The sequence below is a fragment of the Epinephelus fuscoguttatus genome, linkage group LG18, assembly GCF_011397635.1.
Source record: "Epinephelus fuscoguttatus linkage group LG18, E.fuscoguttatus.final_Chr_v1".
Taxonomy (NCBI): domain Eukaryota; kingdom Metazoa; phylum Chordata; class Actinopteri; order Perciformes; family Serranidae; genus Epinephelus; species Epinephelus fuscoguttatus.
Window position 1 is genome coordinate 11,546,375 of NC_064769.1, and position 19,484 is coordinate 11,565,858.

Here is a 19,484-nt window from a genome sequence, read left to right on the forward strand (position 1 = left end):
ACTTAATCAATGCTGTATATTAATAAATAAACACACCATATAAAAGAGACACAGATTGTGGAAACATAATAATGAATGCTCAGTGTAATTGCACATTTCTATCTGGCACAACACTCATTTTGCTTTAGTTTGCCCCACCAACCTTTTATATTTCCTGTCAGGGACTTGAACAACCGCCATAATATTCTGTCCGTGACATATTTTTATACACTGCTGACATTTATTGGAAAATTTGCATCAAGGGAAGTTGAATGCACTAAATACACAAAGAAATAAGATGGAAACTGAACTAAATAATTTCTAAAGAACATAAAAAATAGAAATTAGATGAGATGAGATCATGATCCTGTGTGATCCCAAGGCTAGAACAGTTCCCAAATCTCAAAGAGATTTTGCATTGTTATGTTTTTGATTAATCCGTTCATATAAAAAGGCTTTAAGGATAATTACCTTTTAAACAAAATGCAACCTAAACCAGAAAAGAAACAAGGAGAAGGATTGTAAAACACTGAGCAAAAATGAAAAGTTGCAATACAGTTTTTGAAACACATTGCTTTATAAGATCATCTCAAAATTCACTCAAAGGTCCAGTGTGTAGGACTTAGGGGAAATGGAATATAACATAAGTATGTTTTCTTTTGTGTATACTCACCTGAAAATATTTTTTTTTTTAATTAAGTGTCCTCGTAGTCAAAGTCTGCCATGTTGCACTGCCATATTTCTATAGTAGCCCAGAGCGGACAAACCAGACAGTGGCTCTAAACAGCGTCATTCTCATTTGTTGTTTTCACAGTTTTGCATCAGCCACCATCTCCGGCAACTCCTCCACGATTAGAGCATCAGAAAAACACTGATTTTTTTTTTTTTTTTTTTTTTTTTTTTAATACATGCTGAGCAAGACAATGCTGGATAGTGTCGGAGAAAGACTGATTTTTAATGTGAAACTGCTTTACTCAGTGTTTTTACTGGTTTAGATCGCCTGGACTGTTTTGGAGAGAAAGAGACCTCTGCTGATAATTCAGGCCCTGGCAAAAACCTCCTGAACAATGAACACTGAAGGAATTTATAACAAGAGAAGTTTCAGCTGGTTGCAATCTGCAGTCTGCACCGCTAGATGCCACTAAATCCCCCTAAATCTTACACACTGTTCCTTTATTATGGCATTTTACATTTGGCACAATTCGTCTTTTATGTTGTGTCCCTACTTGTTGAGATAATGTATTTTGCTGTGCATTTGTTGCACCAGTAAAAACTGCATGCAGTGAGTGTATACACACTGTTATTTTGTTCACGTTTGTTACTACCAAGAGGTGAAACAGTGTCAAGATGGTCCCGCCCCTTTGCTTGCTAGTTATGGTAGAGATGTCTTCATGCTAACAAATGCAGGCTGAGCTGTCAGAGGTCTAGGGTGTGAAACATATGTGGGCTCAAGGGGGGCTGACACTGTTTTATACATGATAATCACATTTGGGGAGCAGCAGCAGCACCACTTGCAGTGTGAGACTGCTTTGGCTGCATGTAATTTCAGACTGCTCGGAAATAAGGTAGAAGGGGTAAGGTGCAAACTTAAAAAGAAGAATTAATGTATGGTGTTATTTTTAGAGTATGCATTAATTTGCTTCAGTACACTTGATGAATTTGAATGATGTGCAAGTTTTGTTATGAATCGGTTTTGACCTGGAAAAATCCATAAAAATCCATATAGATGAACACAGCAGCAGGGAGGTCTTGTGTGTCACATACCTTTTATATTTAACTGTCAGATCTATAACCAAGCATCTGAAGACAATCAGTAAACAGTGATTAGAATATAATCAAAAGCTTAATAGTTTTATTTTTCTTGATGCAAATCTTTCTAGTTTTGTATAAGTAACCAGGTCCATGGAAACAAGCCCAAAAGAAGTACCTTGATGACCCCCCTGGCATGTTGACCAAGATCTACATGATGTGCACGTATGTCACACTTACAGAATCTGCACACTGCCTTTGAATTATCACTAACATGAGGTTGAATCCAGTCTTTTGGTCCACTCTCTTTTTTCAACCCTTTTTGAATTTTTCATGCCTCTGTGCCAGTGATAGCCGTGGCCGGAGGCATTATGTTTTCAGATTGTCCGTCTGTACGTCACATTCTCGTGAGCGAGATATTTCAAGAAATGAGGGGAATTTTTTCAAATTTGGCACAAATGTCCACTTTGGATTCAGTGATAAACTCATTAGATTTTGATGGTCAAAGGTCAAGGTCACTGTGACTCAATAATTCATACGGTAATTATGACAAAACTTCACACAAATGCGCAATGATGAAGTGATGTCTTTTTTTATTGAACTTATTTTATTTCCTTTTGTCAAGTGCAGTTGTACAGTACAATCAGCTTTTCAGACAATTACAGTAGTACAGGCATAAATGTATAAATGTTAAGGGTCTATCCATGGGTTTTGGCCTTCCATCAATATCCATATGTCCGTTATCCATACATCCATTGTCCATATATCCATTATTTGAAGAGGGAATGAGAGAGAGAGAGAGAGAGAGAGAGAGAGAAATAAATAAAATTGTTCACATTTAAATGGGAAGAAAAATAGGAACATCATTCTCCCTTCCACTTGGACTATACTGGTCAGAGGGAAAGAAAAGAAATAATTGGTGACCATTTAGACAAGAATACCTCTGTTTTTAGCTGTAACCTTGCTGTAATGTTTTCCATGTAGTAAACATCCTTAATCCTCTCCCTCCATTGTGTCACTGTGGGGGTCGCAGCTTCAGCCAGGAGACTGTGATCATCTTTTTGGCCACTAAAAGAAGAATTCTCAATAACAATATCTGATTATTGTTTTCTAGATTTTCTGGCAATATGCCTAATAAAAAGTAAGATGGTTCTAATGGCACTTCTATATTTAATTTTTTTTTTTTAATCTCATTTTCTATGTCTTTCCAATATCCTGATAGTTTTGGGCATTCCCAGAATATATGTTTATGGTCTCACACTAGGCCACAGCCCCTCCAGCAATGATTCGAGTTGCCCCCGAATTTTGTAGAAATAAGAGGCATCCTAATAAAACTCGTCTTAACTTTCCATTCGAATTCCTTCCAAGTGGGGCTGTTTGTTATCTTATGTCCCTCTCTACATGACAGCTCCCACTTTTCATCTGAAATTATTGTGTTCATTTCTAATTCCCACTTTTGAACTGATGTCATTTTATATCCAAAGGTCAACTTCACTTTGACATTATAATGTTCTGCAAAAACAATTTTCTGGCCATATACTCAGCATCATATCTCAGGAACAGAAGGAGAGACGTTTGGTCAGAGACTGAATTGGTGACACCAACCGTGGGTGTCCACCTTCAAACTGTGTTGATTGTATAGATCTTCTTTGCTGCTGGGGGAAGATGTGTGTGAGGCATCCATGTCTACACAAACAAACATGGATGCAAACTGTAAATGCAACTTGACTAGTGCGCAGAAGCATACAACTGTGGAAATTCTAGTTTTTCCATATTTTGCCGACTTAGTCACGGACATTGTTTGCGAAGAATCTGAAGAATCTCCTTTAATTGCGCTATTTAGAATTGTATGAGAGGAGGGGAGGGGCAGAGGGACCAGGCTTAGGGACAGATGCTGCAACAGGACAAACTAGAGAGATAGGAGACTAATAAGGAGCAAGCTCAAATAAGCAACAACACTTAAACACAAATGAACACAACCCACTATTACTCTGGCTTGCACCTAGCTCCGTTAATTAGTTATGGTCACAGTTCTTTTTTTAAGTATTGCAAAATAACAGCTATTTTTTAAACTTTTTTCTCTTTCTGAACCTGCATTCACTGTGAAAATATCAGTGTTACGAACTGTTCTCCCAAGAAAAATAACAGTATCAGTCAAAGCGAATGTAGAGCTTATTTGCATATTTTGCACATCCTCAGTAGTGTGGACATATATATTGTTTTACATACTAATACAGTACACGCAAAAGCTAAAATGATCAAAACTGTAATATGAAAACTATAACTGTTATAACAGCAAGTTTTCAGAACCTTGCACTCGAGCACAGTGAAGCAACAATTGACAGCACAACAACAACAGAACCCTTTTTTTATTGCAAGACAAAACAGGAACATGACAATATGAGAAAGACAAAAACAGTGAATACAGGCCAAATAGCAAAATTTAATCACGGAATAAGAGAACAAGGTTATGACAACAATAGAACCTGACAGAAATATAGTTATGTATATGGCGCACTCATGCAAATAAGAGGCAGCAGCTAATTCACAAACACTTTGCAACATCGACTCCAATTACTGAGGCACAAAAAAGACATTTTGAAAAGTGGATTGTAATTATGTTGGCTATTTACAATGACTGCTATCACTGCTGATAGAAGCCGACAATTTCCTACAAATCTGGCAAAAATGTCAAGTGTCTCTTTCAAGCAATATTTTAGCAGCTAATCTTTTAAAAGGGAGGATAAACTATAACAGACTCTTGACCTTTTGGGGCTTAGGAAACCATGGAGCCCAAGAATAAGAAAATAATTATGATAAAAGATGAACTTTACAAAGTAAACACAAAGTGACAAACAGTTAATAAGCTGCTGATTTCCTGAATCCTGAATCTGTCTTTTTTGCCTCTTAAACTGTGAATTCTCTTTATCATGCCCGTCTGATACTGCATGCAGTAAACCTAACTGCGAGGATCTGAAACATACCACTCAAATTTATACCTATCTCATTTCAGATAATTAACTTGCAGCGTCATATCACATACAGACATCCTGCAAAATCCAGTCACAGCACACTGTTTATATAATGTGTGTTTATCTCAATCAGTGCAGTGTGTTTGGGTATTTGCACATGTGTGCAAATTATATGAATCATGTGTCACATTTCTCAAAGGTTCTGCGTGTTAGAACAAGATAACATAATGTAGCATCAGGGAAATGACAATCTCTATCAACCAGAATGCCTGAAAAAGAAGTGAACAAACACCATAATTCAAACACGTTAAAGTAACCCCATTGGTGACCCTTGATGGAGTGCATTAGTATGATGTTTTGGTCAATTAGGGAAATTAGCATAGTCCTCCCACATACTATGACACAATACCAACCTACTTTACTGATGCAGTATGGCTCCTTCATATATCTGTTCTGTGGCTGTTTATTCTGTCTTCCGGATAAAAAAGCAAGTCTAATATAGTAGTTCTCTACTCGCTACATAAACCTGCATGTCAGTTTCAGTTATTGTAATTTAAGACATTTATTATTGCTTCAGATTTCAAACTTCTTTCAAAGAGCAAAACGACAAACAGCAGTGTGATTATTACAGCTATCTTTGCTATTGTTACTGTGTGAACAGTAGTAGCAGGTGGTAGATGGAAGCTTCAGGGGGACTTTTTCTGTGAGTGTCTCAGCGTTATGTGAACGTGCCTGAGTGTTTTTATTGGTCATTTCATGATCAGTAGAGGTTGTTTATCAAAACTTGGTATTGGACTGCTGATATTTTTTTTTGTTTTTTTGCTTTGTGGTTGTAAAAATAGGTGTGAAGAAATATGCAAAGGTGGTGTGTGTGTTTATGTGTGCATATTGGAGGTGAAATGGGATGTCATTATCATCAAGACTCTCCCCGGCTGAAACCACTTACAGCCCGAGCAGGTTGCTGCGGGTCTTCATGATTTCCGTTGTTTGTTTGATGTTGTCATCGGCTTAGCCTGAGGCTGTTCCAGTAAGAAGACACTTTAAATCCTTTCTTGCCACTGATTTCAGGTTGAAGGCTGCGGTTGTAGCTGGGAGACTGTGATCATTTTTTTGAATATCAATAGTACACTCGTAATAGTGCAGCTACTTATCATCTAAGCCTCTGGTTGTACTCCTGGTGAGAAATGTGATAGATATAGAAGATTTAAGCCTAAAATTCTGTTTAATCTTCTCTTGTATTTTTGTTGTGGTTTCTTGTGTTTGCTTTGTGAACTCATATTTTAGCTGGTAGTTATTTAGGACAATAAAAGAAAAAACATTTGATCTACCACTGAACCCTAAGCGCTCTTGTACAAAGCAGACATTTTATTAAATACTTGTACATGACTAACCCTAACCCATTTACAAACAGCCAAGCAGCAGGTAGGTAGAAAACTAAATGCTGAAATGCCATGATGACAGACACATGGAGATTTTTTAGAATTTAGAAATACAGCAACTTGCTGGACACCAGTTAAAATACATTTCAGAGGTGAAAAAAGGCAGCTATAGCGGTGATGATGTGAACCCAGATTACATGACGTTAGCTCTGAAGTAAAGTTAGCATATATGATATTCCTGCTGTTGGTCTGCTGGGCAAAAGCACAGAAACCCCAATCATTCTGATATTAAATTAGTCATGTCTGCATGTATGCAAAATTGATATATGCCAAATGTGCTACCTTAAAGGGACAGTTTAAATCTTATGAAGTGGGGTTGTATGAGGTACTTATCAGTGTCAGTGTATTACATACAGTAGATGTCTGTTGGCACACCCTCAGTTTGGAGAAGGAGACTGGAGTCTAAGCAGTGTACTGCTGTGGAGAGGTCAGCAACAAAGTATTTTCAGCACTTTACCTTGCTGTCAAACAGGAATTTCCAACAGAGAACTGAAGCCATTATATCGATATCCTCAAAGCCAGACTCAATTGAGGAAAACAGTGTTTTAATATCCCTGAACTATTGGTCTACCCCTACTGCTGCCTCGATCAGTTATTTTGTTTGTGTTATTGTTTGATTTTGGCATTTAAAAGATTTAGTTCAGATTCTCCAGTCACATGATAACACAAACTAACTAATTGATCAAGGCAGCGTTAGAAAAGCGTGCTTAAATTACTGTTTTTGTCAATGGAGTCTGGTGGCTTGATTATCAGAAAGAGTTGTCTGTGGCAATATAAAGCAATGAAATTTTTCTGAAAATATTGTATACTTGAAAGATTTTTTTTTCTTTCTCTTGGGATTTTTTTTTTGGTGGCTAAAATATGATTTATTGCTGACGCCTTCACAGGAGCACATTGCTTACCTTCTGTGTCAGTACTTCTGCCTGCTTCTCCGAAATGAGAGCATGCTGACTGACATCTACTGTATGTAACACACTGACCATGGATAACTATTTCATATAGGTCCACTTCAAAAGATCTGAACTATTCCTTTAAGATGGTACAAAATCCCAAACACAAAGGAAACTGTCAATTTTTTATTATCAGTCCCACAAGATTATTAAAAAATACTCTGCGCAAACTCTAAACACAGGGCAAACTGAACATTGATCATAGTGCAAACATTTGCAGTGATATAGAAATCTGATGTTTCCCTCCCGAAATGCAAATTGAAACCTGTCAGCATCCTTCCACTTAATTTCCTGCTGAGTCCTTTCCACCTCAGCTGTCACATGGTTGCGCCCACATGATCAGCATCACAATTGCGCTCCATGTAGTGGAATACCTGCAGGTCACAGGGAGTCAGAATGGAAAGTGCACTATAATCATATGTAAACGGTAAATGGATGGCACTTACAGCCTGGAAGACAAAGCATTGCAATTTGCTGCTATTTCACCCATTCACCAAAGATACCATCAACCAAAGCTCGATGTTCCCCTCTTTCAGTCTTCATGCTAAACTAAGCTAACTGTTGCTTTGATCTAATTTCATACATAACATAAAGACTGATATCAGTCTGATTTAACTCCTGGTGAGAAAGCGAATAAGTGTTTATTCCCAAAATGTCGACCTGCTTCTATTATACATGAAGTCAGCCACATTAAAATAAAAGCAATATATAACACACTTTTGACTTTTTGCTGTAATAAAGCAAAACTAAGGTTAAAGATTAAAACATTTCTAAAATGAATGGTCTCATTTGGGGTAATGCCTTTGTTTCCAGGGTTCTATGTTCCCCACTTAACCCTGCAAAAAAGCTTCTATGTTCCCCACTTACACAAAAAGGGAAGGGAAACATAGAACCCTGGAAACATAGATACGCTCCCTCTCATTTTGTTTGTATCATTGCAAACACTGCCATTACACATTCCTTTGCAGCGCTCGACAGTGCGAGCATTTCACTCACATTTGCGACTAAAAATAGGTGTGTGCGAACTGTAAAAAATATTTAGGGGCACATGTGCGCATAAAAAAATCAGCCGAAGCAGCCTATATTTTTGTCAGTAAAAAAATAGGATAACCGCAAATGTTGGAGGAACTCCAGCCGCCTTCCCTCTTCCCTCTTCCCCATTCCCACAGTTATGGGCGGTTTTCCAAGCCACTGTCGGCACAATGAATTTAAGTCCCACTGTCGGCAGGGTGGAAATAAGTCAAAGTGTGGCGGAGGAGACGGACCGGGTTAAGCGGCGGACCTCCAGGAAAGCCTGCTCCGTTCTCCCCGCAGTTAGGGACCGTTCTCCACAGCCAGGCTGTCGGCTGGGTGGGAATAAGTCAAATTGTGGCAGAGAAGAGGGACCAGGAAAAGCAGCGGACCTCCGGGGAAGCCTGCTCCGTTCTCCCCGCAGTTAGGGACTGTTCGCCACGGTACCGCTGCTGGACAGGGTGGAAATAAGTCCTGCAGACTTTCAGAGGACCTGGAGAATGTTTTATAGTAAAAACATTATATAAGACAATCATATTGCAAAGATAATATATATAAGATAATAACATTAAAGACAAAATTTAAATTTCAATACTGTTTCAAAACTTGATGATTTTACCTTTCTGTACATTCTGTACACAAATTCATTAAATGATTTTGCTTGTAAATGTCTATTTGCATCACGTTTATTATGGAAAACACATTATTTGATCAATTTACAATGTGCCCCTGAAGTTCTTTGTGCTCTCCTTACTTTTTCAACTTAGGAGCACATGTGCTCCTTGGGAAAAAGGTTAGCGTCAAGCCCTGCTTTGGCATGAGTGGAGAGGAAATTATGAGGATTTTACAGTCAGGGGACTTGAGAAACCCTGTGGTGTGGTAAGCAATGTTTGATGGACAACTGGGCTGATTTTGTTTTCAAATCCTGCATTTTTGCAAAACCTCTTATCAAACATTCATATCTTCACCTACGCACAAAGGTAACAGGCGCAGTAGCGTGGGGGTGAGGTAGAGGTCTGATTTGTCTGTAACAGTGCACTGAAGGTCATACAGATAGGTGTGCAGCATGATCCCTCATAGACTGATTTGTTATCACTGTTGGTGTTCTGCTCTCTGGGCTATTTGACATCTCATTCGTCCAGCAAATTAGATGTAAAAATGAGAAATTATTGTGCCTGCAGGGACTGTGGTCCCTCTCTACAATGCATTCTGCAACAATACTAAGAAATTATTCATATAAAGGGCACAAGACAATAAGGAGGTGAATTGCATCACCTCTCATGCAGGTGAGGTGGCAAATTCCTTTAGCCTCCAAAAACTATGCCCTGCTGCTGAAAGATGGCTGATGCACAGAGTGCTGAGATTCACCATTCCGTCAGGATAAAGTTAGTTCAGCTTGTTTGTCACTGACATTTTTTTTTCATGCTAACTTTATAATTCATTAACCACTGCACTTCTGTAATTTCAGGCATTTTGCCATCACCTATAACAAAATTAAACATTCATAGTTTGGTCTCAGTGTACCAGCTTATACATAACCTGGGTTCCATAAAGTGTTGTTAGTATTTCATCCTTTTATTGATTTACATATCTTTTCATGTATGGCATTATGTCATTTGGAGACTAGTTCAGGAAGTATTTGCATCACAGGAACTGATTTCTGTTTTTATAGTGCGAAGACTATCTTTGATCAAACATCTTCTAACACTCAGATTGATACTGACACAAGTTAATCAACAACACTTCTATTATCAGAAGAAGGAAATCAACCTTGAATTTACAACATTGCATCTCCATGACCTAATTTTGCATAATGCTACAACTGAGTTTATTTAGCTAGAATGAACATGGCTCTCACTATGTGTCCACGCTAATCTCCACGAGACAAAGCCCCAAGGAGCAATATTAGGGCAACATCCACGCTTATATGGGCATGATATGCAAATCAAAGAGTCCTTGAAAGCCCTCAGCAGGAGTCTGAAGTGCTGCAGTCCCGGCCTGTCAAGAGAGGTTAGTGCTACTGGCTCACAGTCACTGAAGGCACTGGGGCACTTCTTTACCCACAGAGACAATGCAGCAAGTTTTTTACAGTGGAAGTTGCACAGGATCTGTAGAGAGGGGTGATTGGGATAGTTTAGGATTCTTGGCTTGGTGACTTAGGGTGCTGTCACACCTGTTTGGTTCGGTTCAGTCAAACCCAAGTTCGTTTGCCCCCTAAGTACAGTTCATTTGGGCAGGTGTGAACACAGTGCGCACCAAAACAGAGAGCGAGACCTTCTTGAAGAGGTGGTCTCGGTCCGGTTACAAACAAACTCTGGTGCAGTTTGTTTGTGGTGAGAGCATGTTTTGACCTCGATCCAAACCAACTGCAGTCACATTATACATTGTTTGGGTTAAACAAGCAAGAGTATGTTACAGTCCCAGAGGGCATCCAATGCATCAAAACACTGTTTTCTAGCTGAAGCTGGGCCTCATTTTCAAACTGTTTAACTGTCTAAAATTAACAATGCAAGCAATATAGTACACAATGACCAGTGCTAAAATCAACCAGTGTAGTTGTCCCTCCATTGTGACATTAGAAAGTGTTGTGTTTATCTTCCAAATGTACTCATCTTCAACGTTTTGTTACTTCCTGGAAGAGCAGCTTTCTTGCACAGGCATTTTTTCTGGTCCACCTGTAAATGCAGCCATGAGAACAGGGACCAACTCTAGGCAATTATGCAACTTTGTAACAAAATTAGTCCCTGATTCAGACCAAAGCAACTGAACTCTTGGTCTGAAAGCACCCTTACTAACCACTGTAACCAATCAACCACTTGTATGAGTAGGGCTTGGTAGCAGTACTTGATACCTTCAAAGGCCCTAACACACAAAGCCAGTGGTTGGCCATTGGTCGATGTTAGGCCGTTGGTGAGTGTCCCTGGTTTTTGCATTGTGTCCCCTGTTGTTGTCACACGTTGGCCCCTTTTGGCTGTTTTCAGCCAAATGTTTCATGTTGAATTAGAGTTGGATAAGGCGGAGTCCATCGATGAGTGAAATCACTCTGATTGGTACTTCACATGTTAGCACATAAATATCTTTTGTTCTTTCAACATCTGGTTGAGTTGTTAACGTGCTAACTGGCTAACTAGCATCTTGAATCTGCCCTGTTGGTCTTCCAGTTTCCACTTTGAATAATGAATACAGACTACCACCACCTGCTGGTATGGAGAATATGTGCTAGTTGGCCACGGCTGTAGTTTTTGCAGTGGGTTCAAGCACAACATTTTGGCTGAGACACAGGCAACAGGAGGCAAAGTAACAGTCCACCTTTGTAGCCACTATTTCTTTGATGTTGGTTTGGAGTTTCTGGGCCTTAAGATATCGACCAAAAAGTCCTAGTAACAACTAGTATCAAGACTTCTACAAATGACTATTTGTAGGGTTTGCTCGCAGACAGTCACCACAGTCGTTACTTTAATTTAACATGTAATTGGCCCACTGCCGCAGCAACTGCGACCCATACATTTTGTGGTCTGATAAAGCCAAGTGTGGTGTATATGATGGAGTTGGCAGTTCAGCATGCTGAAATACCACCAAAACATTTCAAAGTAATAAAATAATTTAAGTAGTTAACTAAATGCTTCCATTCACATGATGGGTATTGAATAAAGCAGAAAAAAAGGTATCAAATAAAGTACTTCATTGGTATCACCATCACTTTAAGGGTACTGATATTTCTTAAATGATACCCAGCCCTTTTTATGAAACAAGTAAAGTGACTCATACCAGACGGCTTTCACAGGTTGTCACCATTAACATCAAACCTACCTCCCATAAATTACAGTACAGATACTACTACTTTCTTTTGCCAAATATAATCTTATCTGCATTATGTCTTCTGTCAACAGTATTTCAAGTTGAGGAAGTGCCACCTTTGCAAATAAGCAGTATATAAACATAGCTCCTAGGAGACAGCAACCGTACATACATATCAAACTTAAACTCTACCAGACCTTACATGAAGCCATGAACTAAAGTCATATTTCAGTTTCTTTACTTGTTCACCTTAGCAAGAAATGCAACTACCACATATTCCTGTGTCTATGTAATTGAGAAAAATAGAATTTATAGCTGAGGAGGCTGCAGGCCGTCACCCCATGGTGTTGTATTCAAAAGTCTTTCTGTTGTAATCCTGCAGATTTCTCATCCCAAAAATGTGTGAGGCATAGTGTTTGAGGAGGTGGCTCCATCAATCACTAGAAAAAGTCCTTTGTGCACTATTGTGTTCATACTGAGTGTGGAGCTAAGTGTGCCTCCTTACTTGTGTGGAGCCTCCACAGTGGCAGTGATGCACAGGCTGTGTGGTCTCCAGGACAGAATGGAGGGAAGCACATTAAAGAGGTGGTTGTGGGCGGGGAGACCTAAATGCGGTCAAGATGGCCAAACACAGGCCGTGTAAAGCTGCATACAGGTCTTTGTGCTGCATCTGTCGAAAAACAGCTTTGAGTGTCTCAGTTTCCCTCTGCCATGCTGTGTGCACTGCTAATGGCAAAATTCATCCCACATACACCACCTTTAAACTGTTGTGTTACACTAATTGTTCACTCCTTTACCTAAATGGAAAATATGCATTTTAACATGCTTATTATAGTGTGTTTAATGGTTTGATGTCTCTTCATTCAAGATAAGAGGTTGACAAGGCCAATATGGCATCAACACTGATATTTTTTTCTGCTGCTAATGTTCAACATGATAATGTTCAACATGATAAAAGACAGAGTCAACAAATAGTTGGAAATGATCCAAACTAATTTCAGTCATGTTCCTATTTTCATTGCAGATACAAATAACCAATTAAAAACAGTAACAACAAAAGCTTAATAATAACTGAAACAGGAGCAGCAAGTAATTAAAACATTAGCAAATATACTTTTGAACTTGCTGAGAGGGATGGGAAGCCAGATGTTCAGTTTGCCCTGAAGCTCATTTCAGGATGAAGGACCATAATTACTCAAACTCATTTTCCTTGCTTCAGTTCACAAATTAAGTAACTTTTGACATAACCTATTGATAGTCTTGAAGATATGTGAGTAAAACATCATTTTGAAATAATTGTTAACTTTTTGAGGATAGCCTGGGAGTAACAACGTTCATCTATGATAACATCATGGGGAACATGAAATCTTACATCTGAGTCAACGTGAATATGTAAGACTGAAGAAAATGCAATAAGAGGCTCAGGCTGTTGAAAGAAATGCCACCTAGCTATCAGTTAATCCTAACAGTAGTGGCTGCACCACTAGCTGGCACTATAAAGACAGAGTGGATGGGAGCTGACAGGTAGAGCCAGCTGGTAGTATTTGTGCTCTGGTTGCCCACCAGTGCCAATCAGAACTGAGTCATGCTGCAGCGACTCTCGATGTGGAGTGTCAGTTTTTGTCAGATTCTGTTGCCCTGTGAGCAGAGGGACTGCAAATGTGATAACAAGGGACTCAGCATTACTCAGAGATGCATGTTGTGTTTAAAAGGCCACTCCGAGCTGTGCAAAGGCTCCTACGGTATCATTTCTTCCATCCATCAGAATTCTAATTGCAGGATGGATGCTTAAAGCTGCACCAGTCAATATTTTTATTTTAACAATGGGTCAAATTCCCAGCCTCGTCGCCAGAACAAATGTTGGCATTGTACATTTCTGCAAACCACACATATGTTACCTGTGTAAATTTCATTCACATGATATCAGTGACAGATATAGATCTGATTACTTGTATATGAGCTGGCTTTGTAAGTGGGAGGTGAAGGGGATGGTGGATGGTGAGACAGCTGCTATGACACATCTTCAAGACAAAGACCTCACAGAACATCCAGCAGCATTTGTGACACCAAAAGCAGGTGTTTTAATCAAAAATACCATCTTTTCCCAGCCATAACCAAAAAGGTTTTGTGCTTACACTACATGTAACCACATGCTAACTACAGCATTGTTGAAACATAAAGCTTCAGCATATCCGCTGCATAATTATAAATGTTACATGTCCGTGGTTTGCAGAAATGTTTAATGCCAGCATTTATTATTTTGATTGGGTTGGAATTCCCAAAGTAGTAGCTTGTAGTAAAGAACCTACAGAGAATTATCACCCAACTCTGCAGTTCCCCTCTGCTCTGTGAGTTGTTTTACCATCTATCAGCTCATTGTTTTGGTTTTACAGTGACATCTTTAATATTAGGGATCAGTCTTGCCACTCTCATCAGCGGCTGTTTTCACACACACAAGGCATCTTTTTCAGTGAAAAAGCCCAGATAAACCTGCTGTACACAGTGTTGGATATGTTACTTGAAAAACAAATTAATTACTAATACATCCCATTGGAAAATTGTAGTTAGGTAACAAAGTAATTTGTTACATAACTTTTTTGACTCACAGCACCATCAAAGGTGGCTTTAAACCATCCACAGCTACAAGTTTAATCTCATTTTACCACATCTAGGAACAGAAGATGAAACATTGCAGTTTCACAAGCAGCCAGTCCACAATTTGGACTTAAACAATCTTTTTTTTTAATTTATTTGCACATTCAGTATCATTTGCACATTCAGTATTCACTTGAACTAAATATGTTCACTTTAATCCATTGCTCACTTTTTTTTATCCACTGCTCGTTATCATTATTGTTATTATTTATTGCTGTTTCTTGTATCTTTTGTACTTTTTTCTGCATGCCTAGTTTTTTAAGTTTCTAAATATTGAAATCTTTAGTTTGACTCTTTCCCCCTGACTGCTGTAACACTGGAATTTCTCAATTGTGGGATCAACAAAGGTGTATCTTATCTTATCCTTACTTGTGTGGAGCCTTATCTTGGCACATTACAGCTACTGGTCTAACTATGATAAGCCTCTGGTGGCAACAGCCAGTATTTTGGAAGAACTTGTGTAGCAAGTGAATTCGTGGGCCAAGACATCCTATTTCGGCTAATCTTCATAAAGAGATATCTGCATATGAATACAGATACATATTTTTAAGAAAGCGAATACAAAGATAAAATGTGGTCAGACGATAGGCCATGGGTTCCAAGCTTGCATTTTAGCCAGTACATTCCGCCTCTCCACGCTGCTGTTTATTCGGTGGTCAAATGTGATTGATCAATACAACTCAGTCTACAAATGGAAATTAGACTGCCTCTGATATCAAAATGGTGTCCTGTTGCCTACAGATTCTGCACGTATACATGCAAATGTGTGTTTATAAAGCTCAGGACCTACAATATTTACTCACAATGCACAGCTTAGCTTAGCTCTGATGACTGACAAAAGCTAAACTGACTGAAACTTAACAGGTACTGTCCTCACTGTGAAGATGTGGGTTTCACACACCCCAACTCTAAATGAAACCCAGATGGTTCTATGTAAAATGTATAAAAGATAAAACACACATTAGAGAGAATCAAAGACATAGACATTAAACGAAATGGTGCAGAAGTTAAAGTCAAATAAAGTTTAATTAGGCTACTTTAGATTTACTGGGAGGAACATTTCTTGTTCCTATTACAGTAGGTATGTCTTCTCTTTTGGTAGAGGCTAACCTCCAACAGACAAAGTTAGTGTGTAGCTGGTGAACATAGAGGAGCATTTAGCATCTAAAGAGCCAGATATTTCCCTCAGAGGATGGTGAGGACCAAACAGAGCTAGAAGGAGAGTTAATATTGGGGTATTGTCAGGTAGTCAGAATCACAACCCCAATGAATGTTGCTTCTTGTAGGCTGGACGTGTTTACTAACCCTTTGCTAACATGTTAGCTGTATCAACTTTCTGAGGTGATAAAATGTCAATGGTGTCTTTTTAGCTTGTTACGCTGAGCCTAAGTAGACAAAAAAGAATGATTGCAAGTTTAAACAGCAATGATGAAGTCTCATTTACTGATAATACTGATGATTTCATGAATGTAACATTAGTTAGACCCAAATGAAACCGAGAGCTCTCTTTTAATCTTTTTAAAAAATTAAAAGTTTTTATTCATCGATCCCAAGTTTGTTACGTGTTGGGTTTTGAAGCAACTGGTGATCATTTTTTATCTTTGAAATAAGGTGAACACTGCTGAGACTCCTGATTAACAGGAAGGAATAATCATATGGTTATTGCCAGCACAACAGAGAGCTTGATTCATAATAAAATGGGCAATTTCACCTAAATCCCCCCTCAGGGTAACTGGTAAACTAAGGAGGGATTTGATGTGAGGGGTATGAGAGCTGTGATGGTGTGTTATCAGCTGAGTAATTTGCTCTTGTATAAACATGAATTACTGTTATCTAAGTGCCCCCTGACAGCCGATTGGCTCCTCATTAGGCCTGTGTGAAATGAGATTAGCAGCGAGCCTCTAAATTATGATCCAATCCCAGAACACATAATCTCTCACACATATACCCTCCCTCTGTCTCTCTCCTCCGTCTATTTCTGTCCTCTCTCTTTTTACCTTGTTGCCTCCTCTGCCCACTCCTTCCCCTGTGACTGCTCTTTCCTCGTTCTTCACGTCTCTCCTCACTTGACCTCTTGCTCTTTCTCTTTCTTGCTTTCTTTCCCTCGCCCGCAGAGTGTAACTGCAGTGGGAGGTCAGACGAGTGCGTGTTTGACGTGGAGCAGTACCGAAGCACCGGCAGTGGGGGGCGCTGCCTGAGCTGCAGAGACAACACGGATGGGCCCCATTGTGAGCGCTGCAGAGAGAACCACTACAGGAAATCTGCTGAAGAGCCCTGCCTACCTTGCAACTGCAATATTAATGGTAAACTGCAGATACAAAGCCCGTACTTGTTTTGATAAGAACTTAAAACCCCTCATTGTAATCCACGCAAATATTATTGCTCACTGTTTTTGTCTTCCCTGGCATGAGAAAATTTAGTTATGTTCAAATTGGACAGCTGTGTTGACACAATAAGGCGCCATAAGTGAGATTTAGCTACAGAGAAAGAGGACTCATGAGATTAATTTTTGCAAATTTTTTGCAAATGTTTTTAAATCATTAATAACATTACATTACTCTAACTCATCGACTACTCAACTTGCCTAAGAGTGGAGTCTTTTCTGGTACATAATTCATAGAATCTTGTTCATCTCATGTCTTGCACATCATATCAGATTTACCCGCGCTTCAGCTTCCCAAATGACCATTAAAGAAATCCATGACTTCACTCAGCCCTGCTGTTGTAAATCGATCCGGTCGACTCACAGAACGTTATCAATGAAGAGACTCATTAAACACAGTCTAATTTTAGGGTGGAGAGACATTAAATGTTTGGGCTCTTAATTACACCATCATCGGGGTAAAGAGAGAGAGCCAGAGGATGAAATGAACATATACATCAGCAATCTTTTCCTCTACATTTCCTAGATAGTGTAAGGTGATTGCAGAGTTGTTGGAGTCCATTATATTGATGAAAGGTTATAGCAGACTCCATCAGGCTTCCTTTTCTCTCATGTCCGCTTCACCCCAGCTGGTCTTTTTTCACCATTAACTGCAGCTACAGTATGTCAGCTACAGTGTGGTTGCAAGGTTATATCCTGCTCTTTCAAGCTCATCATCCTTGGGGGGGGGGGCTTTGAACAGAATTCAATAACGGGTATTCAGTTATCCCTGACATGACAAATTGTTAATGATATATTGATCCAATTCATGTAATTCACCAATGAAATTTATGGATTCTGAAGTTTTGTTCCCCCCATTTTCTTGGAAATATTTCTAAATGTTTCCCTTTTGTCCTCTTTCTCTCTGTACCTTTTTCATTCTGTTGTTTTTTGTTTTTTTTTGTCGTTGCTGTTTTGTTTTTTTCCCCACTGATCCATCTGCTGTCCCTCCCAGGTTCAGTGAGTCTGCAGTGTGATGTAGAAGGAAGGTGTGCGTGTCGAGTTGGCGTGACAGGGGAGAAGTGTGACACATGTCGGGCTGGCTTTCACTCGCTCGGCCCTGGTGGCTGCAGGTGAGCAACACAGTCGTAAACACAGACGCACAGACATATTGATGCATGAAAGTCACAAAAACAATGCAAATATTGAAAGGATAGTTAAATAAATGGTAAAAACATATGCCTGTAAAAGAGAGAAGGGGTTAAAAGAAATAAACAGGTACCACAGACACAGACTTTGTTTCATAAATCTTCCCTCTTTTGCAGTTATACCATCTCACTTCCCCAAGCCTGAATTTATCAAACTACAAAGCAGCCGTAAACAAGAGGATTCTCATTTCTCTATGTGACACCACTGTGAATTAGTGACCTTCTTATCAGCTAGTACCAGGATGTGCTGTACAGTACCGTACTGCTAACAGCCATTCTAAAAAGCAAGTCAACCCAGAGCGCTGTAATTTTCCACATGGAAATATGAAGTTGGGGGAAAAAAGAAAATCAACACTCAGTTTAATCAAGATTTCAACAAATATTTCAATCATAGTCATTCCAACGTGTCACTGCCTTCTACCCCTTGTGGTCTTTATGCTTTATACACATATATTCAACTGTTTAATCAATGCTATTATATCTTTACTATCAATCATGTCCATTTTATGCATATTATCTGATGGCAGTAGGACAGTGTTGATGTTTATCACAGTCTGATCAATCATGGCTTTATGGTTTCAACATGAAATGTTTGTCTGCATTTCATGAAGCAGTATTACATTAGTTAAGTCTTGGATCACACAAAACCAGATCCAAATGTCAGATAAAAATAGCAACTACCTGGAAGGGCTGGGTATTGTTTAAAAAATTACAATATCAGTACCGATACCAGTACTCTTAATAAAGTAGTAGCAATACCAATAGAGTACTTCATTTGATACCTTCATTTTTTTCTACTTTGTTCGATGCCCATCAAGTGAATTGACGCATTCACTTAGGCCTACATAAATGCCAGCGGACGCCACAGGCATGTAGTATAGCCTACTTGTCAACATTTTTCAGCATCTCAGCACGCTGAACTGTCAATTCCGTTACACCGCGCAAGACCTAACCACACCACAGACTGTGTGGGTTGTAGCTGCAGCAGTAGTCGGCCAATCACATGTTGCATAAAATCAAAGAACACCTCCAGTGATTTGCTGCAAGCAAAACCGTACAAATATTCATGTTTTCCTAGATGTGGGTACAAAAAAGATTGAATGCTTGACTGGAGGAGTTTCAATTCCACTTAGTATTGGATTATTTCGATCGATACCTCAAAGGTATTGAGAATTGATACCCAGCCTGACTACCTGGTAGGGCTGTGCGATGTGACGATATATATCGTGTGATGAGAGAAAAATATCTATCGTTTCATATTTTGCTCTGTTGTTTATATTGTTGCGATGCAAATTACACTTTTTACAGCAATATTTTTCATCATTTGGAGTACAGCCTGTACATACAGAGGTGTGTGGGGG

General features: G+C 39.1%; 1 protein-coding gene across 1 annotated transcript in view; it reads left to right on the plus strand.

Moving 5' to 3' along the window:
• The window catches only part of lamc3 (laminin, gamma 3), a 154,412-nt gene that overhangs the window by 50,584 nt on the left and 84,344 nt on the right, over positions 1-19,484 (plus strand). The window contains exons 5-6 of the mRNA XM_049604419.1: positions 16,668-16,856; positions 17,931-18,048. Of these exons, the coding sequence (XP_049460376.1) occupies positions 16,668-16,856; positions 17,931-18,048 (307 nt within the window). The remainder of the gene's footprint in view (positions 1-16,667; positions 16,857-17,930; positions 18,049-19,484) is intronic.